At 39.9% G+C, this 17987-nt stretch overlaps 1 protein-coding gene across 7 annotated transcripts in view; it reads left to right on the forward strand.

The window, feature by feature from the left end:
• The window catches only part of SPATA18 (spermatogenesis associated 18), a 44067-nt gene extending 26330 nt beyond the window's left edge, over nucleotides 1-17737 (forward strand). For 6 of the 7 annotated variants that reach the window (XM_032497281.1, XM_032497289.1, XM_032497293.1 and 3 more), the window contains 9 exons: nucleotides 1864-1959; nucleotides 3551-3790; nucleotides 5446-5764; nucleotides 7279-7437; nucleotides 8302-8477; nucleotides 10518-10641; nucleotides 12480-12563; nucleotides 14986-15031; nucleotides 15328-17737. In XM_032497281.1, the coding sequence (XP_032353172.1) occupies nucleotides 1864-1959; nucleotides 3551-3790; nucleotides 5446-5764; nucleotides 7279-7437; nucleotides 8302-8477; nucleotides 10518-10641; nucleotides 12480-12563; nucleotides 14986-15031; nucleotides 15328-15335 (1252 nt within the window). In that variant the 3' untranslated portion in view covers nucleotides 15336-17737. Of the gene's footprint in view, nucleotides 1-1863; nucleotides 1960-3550; nucleotides 3791-5445; nucleotides 5765-7278; nucleotides 7438-8301; nucleotides 8478-10517; nucleotides 10692-12479; nucleotides 12564-14985; nucleotides 15032-15327 lie in introns of all 7 variants that reach the window. The other variant, XR_004326223.1, reaches the window with a different exon arrangement.
• The last annotated feature ends 250 nt before the right edge of the window (nucleotides 17738-17987 follow it).

A 17987-nucleotide genomic window follows, 5' to 3' on the forward strand; every position in this document is an offset into this window, starting at 1 on the left:
CTTTCACTATAATTTAAGAACTGCATTTACAACAATTTGGAACCTTGAAAAATTTGCCTATTTATGACCCACTAGACCGGAAGCTCTGAAGGATTACCGTTCTGGGATGCTGTCCTGACACTGTTGTTATCTCCAGCCCCCAGCATCATGCCTGGCACCTAGTGAATTCTCAATAATTTGTTCAATGGATGAATAAATCCATAATAAAAAATAAATAAAATATGTTAGCCTGCTAAAAACAATGCTTGTCACATGAATATACCCCCTTTCTCTCTGTCACCCAAGGGGGCCAAATTAGCATAGATGTTTGCTTGTATGTATATGTGCTCACACACGTATGCCATGCTTTGAGAGAAAAAAAAAGATTACTATTCATTCTCTTCTTATTTTCCTGATCTATTTTCTTCTTTTAATTTTCCACAATTTTCTTGATAAAAATGCTCATTTTCCAATATACACTTTAAAAAACTATAACATATTCACATTGCAATTAAATCACAGCAATTTCCCTTCAACCTCCAGTAGCCCTATCATGAAGTTATTGCTACTTTGGTTTTCTTTTAGACTTGAGACATTTCATTCATTCATGCATTCATTTTTCAGGTTAAAAAAAACTATATGATAAGCATTGTTTTAGGTGCTGGGGATAAAGAGATGAATAAAGTAAAGTCTTTGCCTTCAAGTAGTTCACAGTGTGTGTGTAATGAGATTGTAAATATGAACACGTGTTGGAGGAGCTCAGAAGGGGAGGCAAGCTTTGTGTGGCCTTTGGAGAGGCACTCATTGGATGAGTGGGCATTTGTTAGAGGAGGAGAAGAGGATGAGATGGAATTTGGGAAACTCACACTATCTCTTGTATTGTCTGATTGGCTGGGATCTGTGGGGATTTGATAGAGATCCTGCTAGTCCATTATTTCTCAATCTGCCTCACTCTGTAGGGGAGACCAGTGTTCAACCTGCCCTTTTTCCATCCCAGTGTAAGGAGGACGACTGGTGTGAGTTTGGATAGCAGCCATTATCTTTTAGCCTCAGAACTACTGTGCCTGGGTGTTCCCTCAAGGATGTAGGGTCAGAGAAGTCAAGAAACCTTTACCAACCCATGATCTGTCACCATACTAGGATAACTTCCTTGAGAACTATTGGTCTTCATTCATTATCATCCATCACCTCATTTTTTTTTTCTAATTTAGAGAAACCTAAAGAAATAGTATGGTTTATTATGATTTGCCTATAATGAAGAGAGTCCTTGAAACTAACAGTGACCAAACTAGGTTGAAAACTGAGGAAAATTGTGCTCAATTAGTTGTGGAAGTTAGAGGCAGAAAGATGCGAAATACTTGGTAGTCAAGTGTAGGAGTGGATGACTTTATAGGCAGGAAAATAATTTTTTTATATTCAGTAAGTCTGGGAAAATTAAGTCAAATGCAGTTCTACAGTGCATAGTAATAAGAATAGATTATTAGTTTATTACAGAAAAATGGAAATTTTATATAGAGAGACAACCTGGGGATTTTATGTGATTACAGCAGATGAAGTAGAAGGGTGAGAAAGAAGAAACTGAACAAGTTTCTTTGTCCTTTACTTTCTAATATCAATAATTATTACATAGCCTTTTAGGGATAGTAGCTCTGTTTTCTTTGTGTTTGACATCAAGAAAAGATGCAAGATGCTAGCATGTTTTTGCATACCAGTGCTCCATAATATTTGTAATATCATCTGATTGTATGCAGATGTCTTATAATTTGATCTTGTTTATGTTGAATTTATATCATATGGCAAAAGCTCCCGAGAGAACCTATGCTTTGATTTAGAAGGTCTGCCAATTTTGGAAAATCTGTCTTTAGTTACTGATTTCTCTTACAGTCTGGCTGAAACTGAAAAGACTCTTGAAGAAACCAAGAACAGATCGGCCATATCCCTTTTGGCTGCAGAGGAGGAAATAAATCAGCTAAGAAAGCAGTAAGAAAAAAAAATGACAGGATTATTGCAGCCTGCTGATTAATCTTTGAATTTAGCTTTTTTGGGTGCTCCATTACAATATGAAAGAAGCTGTTCACAATCAAAGAAGAAAGACAGCAATATTTTTATTAGTGTTTTATATATTTTTCTTACTACAAAAACAATACCTATCTACTACAGAAAATCTTCAAAGCCCAACATAGTAGAAAGAAACCTAAAACCCCTCATAATTTCAGAGTCAGTTACTGTCACCATTTGATATTTCTTCTAATTTGTACACTAAAAATTAATGTCTTAACGTTAAAGTTAAGACAACAAAATATGAGTATAAATTTTAGACTCTTTTTTTCATTTAACACTATTTAAACAAGAATAAAGCAGAGCTTGATTTTTAAATAGGTACATCATATTTCCGCATTTGGGTATTTCTCTAACACTGAATAGTTACTTTGATGCCAATTTTCAACATTGGAAATAACATTGTGATAATTTTTGTGGCAAATCTTAGTTTAAATTTCAGATTATTCTTTAAAGATAAATTTCTGGAAGGGAAAAAAATACTGATCCTTTAAGGTTATACTTTTCTTAATCTTAACTTTTATCTTTCCCTTAAAAAAGAGCAAATGGGAGTTGTAATAAAATACATACATATATATTTAATAGAAAATACCTTTCTATTGCCTTTATACATGTTCTAAGTATTCTGATTTCTTCCAGAACACCCATAAATTTTAGCTTGGAGTGATGTTCTGCTTTCCACTTCTAACTCCCCTCTCATCATCATTTTACCCTCTTATCTCCTGTTTGATATAGCACTTCAAATTCTTTAATCATATTACTCAGCAATTCCCTATAGCACCAATTCTGTTCTTCACTATTTCTAGCGCAGCTTTTAATTCTGCTATTGCATTTTTAGCTTTTCTACATCCTTCTTAATCTTACCCCTTCCCTTGTCTTCTTACACCATTGTCATTTTCATCACAGCATGTTCTCTTATGGCTTTTGCTCCCTTTTACCATGGCTATGTCTCTTTGTATTAATGAGGATGCCAATTTTGTTTATAAAGCTTTGCTTGTTTCCGTAGTACCTTATTTTTGTAAGTCCACATGTCTGCCTATTATTGTGGATGTAATTCAGTTTCCATTGTAGGTCCCCCGCCCCAATATCCCACTGGTTCAGCGAATCTGAGTGTGTGAGAATAGGTTATATCTTTGACCAGCTTCTGGACTAGATTTTGGAGGTCACATGCTTTCAGAAGTCTTGCACAGTGAAGCAGTCCAATACAGAATAGGATGACTCTGCTTTGACTCTGCCCGCTCTGCTTTGGCTAGAGGATTTGCACTCCTGCCTTTTCTTCAGGAGGCTTTTCCCATGTAACTGCAGACATGAAGTGGCATCCTGACCCTGACAATTCTGCTCTTTCTCAATTTGTGTTGGTTTCTATGCATTTCCATCGAGCTGCAGTGCAGGAATGGCAGGCTAAGTAGAGTAGACTCGTTAAGTATGCCAATTGAGGTTTGTTACTGTTCCTCCCTCCCTCCCTCCCTCCCTCTCTTTTCTTTCAAACATTTTTTTTGTTGTTGTTGTTCAGGCTTAAATCTCTTCAAGCCCAGGAGGACTCCCGCCACAGACACTCAGAGCATAGGAGCTCAGGGAAGCGGGGCTCCGAGCGTAAGAGAGTGGAGCTGCGGGACTCGGAGCCGATGGGCGCCGACAGACGGAATGTAGACCAGCGCAACGCAGAAACGATAAACAATTATGAGAAACAGCTCCGAACGCTGAAGGACGAGATAGCTGTTCTGTCTGCTGAAAAATCTATACTCCAAGGAAGGTCTGACAAATTCTCACAGATCTCTTCATTTAAGCCCCTTTTGCTGAGTTAGTGATAAAAACTTGGCTTGGGAAAAAAAGTAAAATGACTTCCTGAACCCAAACCCCAACATTAGGGAAGCTTTGAATTGTAAAGGGATTGTTTTCTTTAACTGCACCTTTCCAGAGAGAAAACACTGCCTAGATTGACAATACTTGGGCACTAGTTAATTTCAGGTTGATATTGAAGTTTAAGGAATGAAACTGAGACATGCAAAGGAAAGTTCTTTGGCTTGATACTAGATTTGAGCACTTTATGATGCAAAAGGTGGTACCCATGTTGAAAGACTGTTCCATCATATGAGGGTCCTGTTCTCTGAGGCCTAGGAGTCCTCTCTCCAGGGATGATCAACTGTCATTTTACTGTAGGATATTTCCCTTTTTAAAAATCTCACTTTGTTTGATAGTGTAGGTAAGTGTTCTTGTGAAATTCCCTTCTATTGATGGACAGAATGTTAAGACAGGTCATTCATTCAGTGTTAAGTGAGGACAAAGCAGGATGTTTCTCTTTGGAGTCTCTGCATTTTCCTGGTTCTTTCTAACACCTTCCCTCTTCCCCTACCCTCCCAGCCCCACAGTGTGCCCCGATTCAGGCTATCAAAACCACTCCTACTCCTCCTGGCCTCCAATCCCCTAAATGTCACCTAAGTCTTTCATTTTTGGAAATAACCCCATCAGTGTTGTGCTGGTGCCAGCTTGTACTGGCTTCTGAGAACTGATTCTGGGCATTTCTACCTAACTCTGAGTTCAGTGATACCACATTGGTAGTTTGAAATTGGCTATGTTGGGAGTATTTGTTGCACCATGGAAATTGGCAAACGCTGTATATGAGGGTTTTTTTTTTTTCCCCTCCCACCTTCAGAGAGTCTGATTTGCACTACCTTTTGCCCCATAGTTTCTTCTATGAAACTCCCCGTTTTGACAGCCCCTTCCTTCTGGGCTAGCTAGTCTGACAATTCCCTTTGTACGTGGTAGGAGTATACGTTTCACTGACACAGTGCTTTGTGATTCACTAAGTACTTCCACATATATTAGCTCACTTGACCTTTCACTACTATCCTGAAATCGGGCAAACATTATGTAGGTGAAAATGGGGTATCTGGAGAGGAGAAATGATTGCAAATGGTCCCACTGCTCTGGAAGGAGAGCACAGATTTTCTTTCTCATTGTTCAAGCAGCATTTATCTCATTTTATACCATAAAGCTCAGTGATGTGTTAGTAGCCCAAAGTTAGGGTAAGAAATACTGAAAATCTGACTTCTGTACCTCTGGCTCTTGCTAGCTGTGTTACTCTAGGGTGGCCCCCTTAACTCTTCTGAGCCTCAAGTTTCTCATCTGTAAAATGGCCAACAATCAATGCTCACCTTAGAGGGTTGCTTGAAGGATACGTTGATGTGCTGAGTGAATGAAAGTGTGTTATAAATTCTAATGCACCAGGCGAATGCAGAGTATTGTTTCTTGTTTGCGATCCTATCTGAGACCTTGTGAAGACCAAGGAGGCGTACTCTCCTTGCTCCCATGGCTTCTGGCTTATGAGGGGCGAAGTATCGAAAAGTCCAAGAACGGGAGAGAGAAGGGAATCAGAGATCTTCCTGCCTGATTCTTGCTCACCCACAGGTCCGCCAGGAGCCGGTCTCCTAGCCCTGCCCCTCGCAGCCGCAGCCAGAGCCGCGGCCGCAGCCAGATCCACAGCCGCAGCCGCAGCCACAGCCGCAGCCGCAGCCGCAGCCGGTCCGCCAGCCCCTCCACCGCAGTCGCGAAGGTCAGGAGCCCGTCCCCGAATCGCGCCAAGCTGTCCAACGTGGCGCGCAAGGCTGCCCTGCTGTCCCGCTTCAGCGATGCCTATTCCCAGGCCCGCCTGGATGCGCAGTGCCTGCTGCGGCGCTGCATCGACAAAGCCGAGACGGTGCAGCGGATCATCTACATCGCCACCGTGGTACGTGCGCCGCACCTCGGCGGTCCCCGGCGCGGCGGGGAGGCGGCATTTTGGGAAACTGAACGGGACAGTTTAACAAAACTGGTAGAGCCTGAGGTCGCTGAAGGAGGGTGGGTTTTCCATCTGTCCCCTCCCTCCCTCCCTTTCTCCTTTCCTTTCGTTACAGACATTTGGGATGAATCATTTTTCACACTCAGTAACTATTCACATATCTTAATAATTCTATTGACCAGGTATTTGTTGAAGTATTCATAAATGTAGGACTATCTCAAATGGCTGTATACTAAGTTGATTTGCACTGAGTCTTCTAATATGGGCATATGTGCACACGGTAGATGTATTGTTGCTAAGGGCTATCATTTGATTGGTTACTTTCCATTCTTAGAAAAATCAAAAGGCTATGATTATGTTAACTCTTCTGTTTACTTAATTAAGAGTAGTCACTAAAACTGTTAACATATCAGCTGCTTGAGTATGGCAGATTAAAAAGTGCCTGTATGTAATCTTCAGTTCCTAAAGCAAATGCATTTGTTCTATGGGTACCATATTGAGATACTGGGAGTATGTAATGAGAACTGTTAAATGTTAAAAAAACAAGACAAAACATTGGTGTGAGAGCAGAATTATCAGAATCTACTGGACTTTATAATCTTATATTTATTTATTTATATCAGGAGTCAGCAAACTACGATCCCTGGGCCATGTCTGGCCCGGCCTGTGACACTGAGAGAAATACCACCTAAGAGCTAAAATATAAGAATGACTTTGCACTTTAAAGGGTGATTTTTAAAAAACCCTGAATCTTCTAATATGGACATATGTGCACACAGTAGACATATTTTTAAAAAGTGACAGAGACAGTTACATGGCCTGCAAAGGGTAAAATATTTACTATCTGGCTTTTTACAGAAAAAAGTTTGCCAACCTTTGGTTTATATAATTAAGAATCACTTTTACCGAGTTGGTTACAGTTCTGTAATTATAGAGGCCATATCTTTCATGCATAACTGAGTTTTCCCCATGCTTACTATTAATAAAGGCACTTAATAAATATTTGCTGAATTGATAAACGCTGGGAACATGTTGGACACTTGATATGCATCTATGTATGACAAGAACATTAGATTGATGGTTTTCTCTTATTTCTTGACCTGTAAATATCATAGTATTGCTGTGGGGTCAAGGCATCAATCAAACTGCCTCAAGTAGTTACATAACCACGTGATTTATTTCCTTAAATGCATGCACCGTCCTGCTTCTTGCAATCAGAATTACCAGAGCAATGGTCAACTGTCTTGAAATTAGTGAACGTGAGTAGTCATTTATGTATTTATGTACTTTCCAAAATTTAGATTTTTCTCCCAGATTAGAAATAGTTTTGACCCCTGGGTTTAGTTATCAGAAGACCAATATGATGTTAAGTTTTTGATGGGCATTTTTTCTTCATTCCTTGCTGTGGACTTCTCTACCTGCCCTCTTCCCACCAAGTAAATTTGCTGTATTTTTATGTGCAGGAGGCATTTCACGTAGCTAAAATGGCATTCAGACATTTCAAGATCCGGGTGAGGAAATCGTTGACACCGTCTTATGCGGGGTTGAATGACTTTGAGGATGCCGTCTCGGATTATATCATTTGTCATCTTGATCTGTATGATTCCCAAAGCAGTGTTAATGTAAGTGTTAGGTCTTTTATTGGAACTGGTTTGTTACTACTGCTACTGTCTGCACCGGGTACGAATAACTCAGAACTCCATCCAGTACTTAGTATTGCTCCTCCATAATGGAAGAGCAGAAAAGAGAAGCAGCCAATGTTCTTTGTAGAAACAGTCATTCTTGGCTGTTTCTTTCTTAGGCATTTTATGGGGAAAAATATTTTGAGCTTCAGAGTTCTATTCTTTAGACAGGCCCTTAAGATTGGAAGATAGAATGCCATAGTGCTTAAGAGCAATGATTTCGGGAAAGATGAGTGTGGATTTGCATCCAAGCTCTGCCACTTACTAGCTGTGTGACCTTGACCATTTACTTAACCTCTCTGTGCTTTAGTTTTCTAATATTTAAATGGGAGCAACAATGGTCATGACCCCAGAAAGTTCTTGAGAGGATTAAATGAAAGGAGAAGCAGATAATTTGTTCAGCACAAGAGTTGGCATGAAGTAAACTCGAAATAAAAGCAAGCTATTATAATCATTATTATTATAGATTACAAACAAGTCAGAGTTTTGTGTTGGTAATCATATAACTTGCCCAAAATAGAAAAATAAGGAAATAATAAATAAAAGTCACTAAGACTTTTTTCTTAATTTTTTTTTTTTTTGGAGTCTCTCTTGGCTTTTAGTATATCATTTATACTCAGTCATCTTTCCTCCTTCCGTTGATGAGTCTCCCTCCTTTTAACACACACACTCCTTTTCTAGTTTAACTTATTTTCACTCACAAACTCTTTTCTCACCTCCCATCAGTCATATAATGCCCTTAGGAATGTCAGTGTGCCTTGTCGCAGGCTGGTAACAAGGTGATGCCATCTTTTTGTTTTTCAGGATGTGATCCGAGCCATGAATGTCAATCCCAAGATTTCCTTCCCTCCTGAAGTTGACTTTTGCCTTCTCAGTAACTTCATCCAGGAGATATGTTGCATTGCCTTTGCAATGCAAACTTTAGAGCCACCCCTAGATATTGCCTTTGGGGCTGATGGAGAAATTTTTAATGATTGCAAGTAAGAGACATAGGAGCAGAAGCTAAGGGATTCTTTATAAATACTCCTGTCTTTATTCCCTGGGAGCAATTTAGGGAAAAGAACTCTGGGTGGGGAAATCAACGGACATTACCTGATATCCAGTCCCTGCCATATACTTCTCTGTTACAGAGCAGGGTCCTTTCATGGGGTCATTTTCCTTCTTAGTCAAATGCGATTCAGAGGTGATGTTATGATTTCCATTAAACATATTAGTCTTAGTGGGAACTAATGAGGACCTGGAGTCTGTTTGGAATACTTCAAAAGAAGGTGCTATATAGATACAAATGTGTATTTTATTATTTAAAAAATTTTTAGAGGTATAATTGACATATAACATTATATTAGCTTTAGGTGTACAGCATAATGATTCTATATTTGTATATATTGCAAAATGATCACCACAAAAGTCTAGTTAACAAAATATTTTTTTCTTGCTGAGAAATTTTAAGATCTATCCTCTTAGCAATTTTCAAATATGCAATGCAATTAATTATAGTCACCATGCTGTGCCTTTCATCCCCATGACTTACATATTTTCTAACTGGAAGTTTGTACCTTTTGACCTCCTTAACCCGTTTTACCCACCCCGACCTCTGGCAACCGCCAATCTGTTCTCTGAATCTATGAGCTTGGTTTTGTTTGTTTGTTTGTTTGTTTTAAATTCCACATATGAATGCGATATATGGTATTTGTCTTTCTACATCTGATTTATTTCATAATGCCATCAAAGTCTATCCATGTTGTCCCAAATGGCAAGATTTCATTCTTTTTATGGCTAAAGAGTATTCCTTTATATATATATAGGGCTTCTGGCAGGCCTCCTGTTTACATGCCTTTTATCAGAGGGAACATGCCGCCCCTGGGGCACTGTGGCTTGTCCTCCTGGATGGCTGTGAGGTCAAATTGGTATTCCTAATAATGATTACATTTATTTGTTTCTACTTGAGAATTTTACAGATCAAGTCTAATCCTCTTTTTTTTTTTTTTTTTTAAAGCAGCCTTTCACACATTTGTAAACAATTACTCAAATCCTCCTCCTTCTGGCTCCATATTAAGGGGGGTTTGAGACTTCTTAACAAATTGATTGGTTTCCTTGGCCTGTGCTCTGTGTTTGTCTGGATACTCCTTTAAAAAAAAAAAGTGTCTACGCTGAACGTTAATCCCCTAGTTTGAACTAACCAGCCCAGAGGGACCAACACCCTTTCTATTTTCATTCTCTATTAATTCAGCTAATTTGTAGTAGCTTTTCTTTTTTTCTAGCCAGGTAAAACTGTTGACTGATTTTGAGCTCACCTAAAAGTTGTTCTTTCTACCTGTGCTGTGATTAAACCAATGATCGCCTCTATCTGTGCAGTTAAATGCTTTTTAGACTCAGTTGCAGGACCTCATGTGTGTCCACCTTGCAGTATATCTTATTAGATTTAGCTCGTTATAGTTCCAGCCTCTTGAGCTATGTTTTGATACTGTATTCTGTTTTTTTTTTCCTACCCATTTCCTACCTTTGAGCATTTTTTCTATATTTTGTGGAAGTCACTGATGAACATGCTGAGTTACCCCAGGAATGAGAGAGAGCCTTCTGCACCTTCATCCTCATCCACTGCCCACTTTGGATATGATCATTGAACCATTTCTAATCCACCCACTTAAATTAATCACCCACCCCATTCCTCTTATTTTTTCCACAAAGATAGCACAAGAAATCTTGAAGGTCTCCAATGAGACTTCAGATGGTCTCTGTCTCTAGCATTTCCCTGAATTACAACTCTTGTAGTCCTGAGAAGAGAGGGGACAAGGTTAGTCTCACATGACTTGTTAGCAAGTCCATGTCGGGTCCTCGTTATCACTGGTTCCTATTCCAGGAGCCCATAACCATCTCCCTAACAACAGAGTCAGGATGCGAATTGATCTAGATCTGAGCATAATATAAGATGAACATTTACATGGATGTCCCCTCTTCTGCCAGGTAGGTCACACAACTGCTTAACTTCTCTTTCTTGTTCTTCTGTGTGTTTAACACAGGTACCGCCGCAGCTACGACTCTGATTTCACGGCTCCCTTGGTCTTCTACCACGTGTGGCCTGCTCTCATGGAGAATGACTGTGTCATTATGAAGGGAGAAGCTGTCACCAGGAGAGGGGCTTTTGTACGGTGGCCTTGCATAGTGACAATTCATCCCAAGTGTTTGATTCACAAGTTCGAGAACATTTATAAACCCTGAGATTCCATAAAAGAAGCTCATAGAGAGCTGTTTGATAAGATTTCATACAAAGGAGAGGAAAGGGACTGGCTGTGAAGGAATAGATTCTTTTCTTCCATTCTCCATGAGTCTTCCTAATTTCCTGGCAGTCATTTCTTTTTTGCTTCATTTATAAGATAGAGCTAGTCATATTTGCCTCCTTCATCTTGGAAATATTATGCTATTATAAGGGCAAAGCCCTTTGAGCTCACCTTATTGGAGGCCCTCTATAAGTCTAAGCATTTAAAAGTAAGCAATTAACTTTCAGGAAAGAGCCAAATTTTTACTGATGGTTCTCCATTTTGGGATATGATGAATGTGCCCTGTTTTTCTCTCCTTAGTATGAAGTGTAGGGAGGGGAGGGATGGAGAAAAAGAGGGCAGAGGAGGTAGGGAGAGAGGAGTCAGTCAGTTTTTGAAGGTTACTTCCTCTATATATTGGCTGTAGAATGTTTTGAATATGCTAAATAATTGGACAGCCTTCAGAATGGAGCCTTAGGTATGCAAATGTGTGTGTGTGTGTGTGTGTGTGTGTGTGTGTCTGTGTGTGTTGAGCTGGGGATTGGGTGTTGGAACTAGTGGCTGTGGGTGCTGGATATTCTGTATGGTTCCCATTATGGTGTTTTACCCCACCCTTCCTAGAAAGAGTTTAGTGAATCCTGGAGAGACCCTCCTGGATCAGAGCAAAGCCACCATCCGGGTGGTCTCAGTTCCTGTTCTCTGAACTGGAGAATAGGGGAAGTGCTTCATGGGAGATTTTCACACGTAGAGTGAAGAAGCAGAGTCATTAGTGTATTTTAAAAGAACTTAAGAAAAGGGTTTATGTAGCTTAAACATCCCACTGTAGCAAATAGTATCTCAATAAATTATTCTGTGCTGTGAAATTTGAGCCCATAGAAACTGGGTTGTGTTGATCTGACAATCACTCTGCAATGAATGGGCTCATAAAATGTTCTTCTCGCCTCTACAACAATCACCATCTATTAAGAGATTTTTATTGTAGACTGTCTGCAGTGCACTTTGAAAGGGGGGGGGGTCGAGAGGACATAGCCACTATTCGTCTGTTTTACATCAAGTAGCATTTGCCTTTTAACTTTCTTCTTCTCTCCCCTCAAGTATATCACCAACATTTACCCAAACTTAAACCCCTAAAACAGAATGAAAATACCCTAAAGGCAAGACCTGGGAAGAAGAAAGGGTTGGAGGAAGGGAACTGATAAGCAGACCTTGATTAGTAAAATCTCATTCGAGGAAATAGAGTTTTCTCTTTGTTCATTAGTTAGAGAGTAGATGGGCGACAGTCATGGTTCACTCCCTCACTCATTCATTCATTTCATTCAATGATACGTATTTATTCAATAGTTATTTATGACCCAAGCACTGTGATTAGGTGCTGGGGATTCAGCAGTGAACAAAACAGACACAAATTCCTCCCCACGTGGGGCTTACAGTCTCCAACACTTGCAAACTTAAATGCAATTTCTAATCGCTTACTCATCGAAATAGAGTTCCACTAGCAGAAAGAATATGAATAGCCCAAAGTTCACTGGAATGGGTTTTATTTGAGAAACACCATAGAGTTATTGCCAAATATTGGGCAGGTAAATGAGTGTGCCACATGCTGATGTCCAGTAACAGCCAGGTGTAATTACACCTGAGTACCTCTCGTTCGTTCTATGGGATTTGAGTATTGTTTTAAACCACCTGAGCTTTCACGAACTATTTTTCTTTTTCTCTTTTCTTTAGTGGAATTCAGTGCGATCTGTAAGTCGATGTCGAAGCAGGAGTTTAAGTCCCATCTGCCCCCGTAGCCGTATTGGTTTAAGCACGGTACGTATCTGTCCAATCACTTGTGCACAAAACCATCCTATGGTTGACATTTTTTTTCATCAACAGTCACCTGTAAAAGAGGCGATTATAAGTCTGTGAGTAGAAAGAGAACCTGCTGCAATAGCCCCGGACTGATTTTTATACTATCTCAGGCTAAGGCATTTCTCATTCTAGAAAGAACGAAGTAGAGGTAGTTTTTTGCTTAATTAGTTGAAAGAATAGGAGACTTCAATAATTTCACATCTATTTGTATCTTTAAATGAAAATGAGCTAGATACTAGTTAGTCTCCTGAACAGAGAATGGGACATCTTAGTCTGCTGATCTCTGCACACATCAGTTCCTGGTTCCTGCAGAACTCATTGCGTGAGTTTGGAGAAATTGCTCAAACTGTCTGGATTTCAATACTGTATAAAGGGCATTGCAAGTATTAATCTTCCTCCAAACTTCAAAGTAAGAAGAATAAGATCAGCCTCTTTGCCTGTTCGTTCTTAGCATTACTAATACATCTGTCAAAGAAAAAAAGTGGCAAAAACATCTCTGAAAACTAGAAAGATAACATCCCCCCAAACTAATGTTATTGTGAGGCACCACTGTTCATCCACTCAGCGGGTAGTTAGTCAATGGCTTTGGAATGTAGGTCTGGACCAAGACAAGTGGATACTGGATAGACTAACAGTGTGCTCTTTGTTCAAATAAAACTTCTTTAAATATTTGTTCAGCCTTGTTTTAGGGAGAGTGGTGGAGAAGGAGAATTAGATCTGGCAAGTCTCCACTTCTCTGAAATTATCCTTAGGAATGCAACTCTAACCCAAAACTTTCACCCCCTACCTCAGCAAAACAAAAACAAAAACAAAAACAAAAACAAAAACAAAAACAAAAACAAAATCACACCCCTCCTCTTACTGGAAGTTAACAAGACCCCACTTTCTTACTGAGTTTAGTGAACATTTACCGTTACTCTGCCCACTTCATTATGTTTGATGATGTCCTTATCAAACTTTCATTCTGTATCTGATGGATGCTAGATTGGGGGAGGGGTGACACAAATGACTAAAACCTGGTCTCTTCCTTGAATGGATTTCAGTATAGGAAGATCAGTACGATTTCAGCAAAGTAACTGAACGTGGTATATGATACAGTCCATAAAAGAGGCACAAAGGGCTAGAGTTGTCAGCGGAGGTAGAGATTCCTTCTGGATTTGGTTCATGGGGGAGTTGGAATCTGATATGGCAGAATTGTGATGGCCTGGGAAATTGGGGAGGACTCTCCAGTTGAAAGAAATGGCCTGAGAATGGAAAGTCATGTGTCTGACACAGTTCTTTCACTATTGGAGATTTTAATGTAACTTCATTATCCTTATTTTCGAATAAGTATTCACAGTAGGTACAAGCAAAAGGATAGTACATTTCATGGACTGATAAACAGGACATCTTAGGAGTCTTATACTGGAGATTCACAGTTCTTATTCCAAGAGGGAGTGTTACATGAGAAGAATGCACAATATTAGACACCTGCGGTGCTCACGGTCACAGCAAATTTCCGCTCCAGACTCTCCCTGGAAGGCTTACCTTGGGGAGCATCCTTCTGTAATAAGCTCCTAGACATGTTTGAACCACCTCCTCTGCCTTCTCCACTTTGTGCCCAGGGAGAACAAATTTTAAACTTTTGATAAGAATAAAATAGATTCTCAAGGGTGAAACTGCTGCTAAAATTCTGTCCCTTTCCACTATCATCTCCTTATGACAAGACTGGTGCAAATATTTTTGGTTAGTCTAGTTTTTTGACTTGTTTGGAGTCTCACATCCAGGGCAGCTTCCATCTTTGTTAGCGTCTATTTATCTAAAGTGTTTGAAAGCTCAGAGCAAGAATGATGCTTGTAACCAGTTATTTCTGAGCTGTAACAGGTTTGTAGGTACAGGGGGTGGCTTTTGCTCAATGAGAGCAAAGGTGAGGTTTGAAAAATGGTTGTTTTCTGGCTGCCCAGTGACCCTTCTTAATAAGGCAGCATTTTGGACTGAGATAATTCATATAAAGGATGTGCCAGAAAGTATTTGATCACTTTAGCTTTAATTATTAATTATTGTAATAATAATTAATATTTTCTGGAAAGCATAGAATTCAGAATGGCCAGTGTACATCCAATCTCAAAGTGTTTAGCAACACTGAAACAACAACAACAACAAACAACAAAAAACTCAGCCACTGAGCCCAGTTTTTAGTTCATAATATAAATTAAATTGGGTACTCATTTACTTCAGAAAGTGTAAAAGGAATCACAGTGCTCAGCCTCGGGGGAAAAAAGTCATAGTTCTACATTGCTTCAGAGCAACATTCGAACTGGTTTTAGGAAAACCATCAGTAGGATTCATTCTTTGAGCCCCACCTACTGTGTGATTCACACTACACTTTCATATTTTCTAGATATCTCGAAGCCGGAGTCCTTCTCCAATAAGATGTGGATTACCAAGTAAGTGGGATGGTTTAGATGGGACAAGTTTTCTGCTTTCTAATGCTCTTCTTAGGACTCAGCAGCCTGCAGCAAAATGAATGTTTTGCTCCCTGGGGAACATCTCACACCTTTCATTTCTGGGTCTTCTCTTGGATAAGACCACAGCAGATCCCACAGGTGACAAAGGAGGAGCCTCTCACTGAGAGGTTTTATTGACGTGAACTTAGATTACCCAGCCACCTTTCATGTAGGTCTCCCCAAAAGAAATTCTAAGAAATCAGCCGTAATCATGGACTGTTCATTTTTCTTCCCAGGGTTTTAAAACCACCAGCCATGCTCCTCCGCCACAGAACACCTGCTGCTGCCAACTGCCCCAGTGCCCTACTGCCTGCTGTCTGCCTCAGACCTCACTTAAGATAATGTGGAAGGGCAATGCTGTGTATCACTTCGCACAGACAGTTAAATGTTTTGGCTTAGCGCATCTGTAATTTCAGATATACTGCATTTTATTTTATAGATACAGATTCCATTAATTTGATAAAAATGATTGCATAGGTGTTTAGGATCATATTCATTCGAAGCAAAGCCCATCCCACGGGCTCAGGAGTCAGCCTGAACTACGAGGCTCTTTGATGGCAGCCGCACGAACTAAAGTGGAAAGTCTTTACCGTGCTGAGTCCAAAAGACCCGAGGAGTCATTTCAGCTTACAAACTGATCGTAAATATGATTGCTGGTACTAGCTTTAACCTGAAAACAATCTTGGATGTTTAAACTTTCTTTTAGGGTTCGGAAGACAGCCCCAGTCTCAGGTTGGGGAACTCACTGCGACTTCAGGCTAAATGTAGGTGATGATGCTTTGAGACTATTGGCTGGCTTCTGTTTTCCTACTTTGAAGTGCCCAGTTAGGTTGGTTTAGTTGAGCACTGTTTGTTGAGGCTACTTCCTTGAGAGAATTCTCTTGCTTCTTAAATGCGGAGCAGTGATTTGGATAGAAGCCGGCTTTGACATAATGTTAATTACCTTGTGCTTGCCTCCTGGGAATGTTTCAGACAGTTTTAATGTACGTGTTAAATATAAAAGCTACCTAGGCCACATCCTTTACCTGTTCCACCTAGCTGTTTACAAACTCAGACCTCCTCCTAAGAACTCTGTCTGACTGAAAACAAAAATACTTAAACTCGAGGTTAGAAGCTAGGGTCACCATTCATGGATTTTAAATTGAGTGTCTAACCTTGATTTCTTCACTGTGAAGTACTGTTGAAAACGTTCAAGTTCAAGATTATAATGGAATGTTGCTTTCTCAGGATAAATAATGCTCTTTCTACTTTTTTTCCCCCACTTTAATACTGGCTTTAAACACCAGCTTCACAAGTGACAGCTTTTGCAGTGTGCCTTTTACAGCTCAGTTTGTGTAAGCTCAGTGTGAGAACCAGCACCTGGGACTTTTTAGGAGAAAATAAACAGAAAAACAAACAAACAACCCCCCCCCCAAAAAAAAACCCCTTCTCTGAAGCATCTTGTCTCTCGTGCTGGGACATAGACACCAGGGAGAGACCTCCCCAGTCTCTGCCCCAGGTCTAATGGTCACCAACTCATTCTAAATTGTTCTCCCTCTGCGTCTGTGTAGTCTTCACTTTGAGGCAGGGCAGCAGCATGCTGGAAGGAGAACTCAGTGCCCAGGCAGCTCCAGTGCCAACTTGGGCATCAGCTTGCTGTGTGGCCTTAGCAAACTGCTTCACCTCTCTGAGTCTCACTCAGTTTCACTGCAGAGTGAGGAGGGTGGCTGAGATCAGTAGTTCTCTCAACCCTCCCAGACTCAGTGCCCCCCTTTATAACTAACATTTTATTTTGGCTATTCTGAAATGAAATTCAAAGTTAATATGATCTACTGGCATATATTCCTGTAAACAAAGAGTATAGTACTCAAACTGTAATATCAAGCAGAAAAAAGGGAAGGCAGTTTTTAATAAAATAGAATGTATTTTCAACAAAAAAGCTTGGTTATAACTATTCTAGAAGATAAAATTAAGTCATCAGATGCTTGGATATAGAATTACCAGCTACAGATGCAGATCAGTGTGCATTGTACTGGCAACATCACAAACATTGTTGTCATGGGATATGATTTCTGAAATGGTGAACAACCCTTGGTAAAGTTTTGAACAAAAACTTACATTTGTGCCTTGATTTACATAGTAAGTGCATTCCTGGAAATTTTCCTGTATATTAAAACCATATGGCAGGTGTGGGTACAGCTCAGTGGTAAAGTACATGCTTTGCATGCATGAAGTCCTGGGTTCAAACCCCAGGACCTGCAATGTAAACAAACAAACAAAAATCCCAAACAATTATTTTGTGTTATATGTTAAAATGTCTTTTCTAAAATCTCACTAAATAATGAGAATGCCTATATATCAGACTTTTTCTGGGGGAAGTCAAATGTGGGAATGCACCCTGACTGGGAAAAAGGTCACACTGTACTTGGTTTATTTGCTCCGTCCCCTTGCCATTTCTCAAGTCTCTGACTTGAACTGTAACCACACAGGGCATGGCAGTCTAGAAAAATCTGCAAAACCAAAGGAGGCTGACCTATACTCATTTCACTGGGCATGCATCTTAACCTTGGTGACTTTGAAAAATGATAAACTCTTTCTTTGTAATCTGGTAAATGTTAGTTTTTGTCCTATCGGTTTAACATCTAATAATAAAATCAAGAAAAAGTGTGCTTCTGTTACCTGTATGTTCTTTGCAAGGAAATGCTTTCCTTGCAGATTCCCTTCACCCACCTCCGTTCTGGGAAGCCTGAATCAGGGCCACAAATTCCTTCAATAAATATCAATGCCACCTTTGCTCTGGGGTTTGAGCCCGTGATGCTGGGATTCCGTGCTGAAGCTTAATTATCAGCTTCAGCTTATTTTATTCACAATTCATAGTCATTACATTCAAGACATTCTCTCTGAGGAGTTCAATACT

The sequence above is a fragment of the Camelus ferus genome, chromosome 2, assembly GCF_009834535.1.
Source record: "Camelus ferus isolate YT-003-E chromosome 2, BCGSAC_Cfer_1.0, whole genome shotgun sequence".
In the NCBI taxonomy this organism is placed as follows: Eukaryota; Metazoa; Chordata; class Mammalia; order Artiodactyla; family Camelidae; genus Camelus; species Camelus ferus.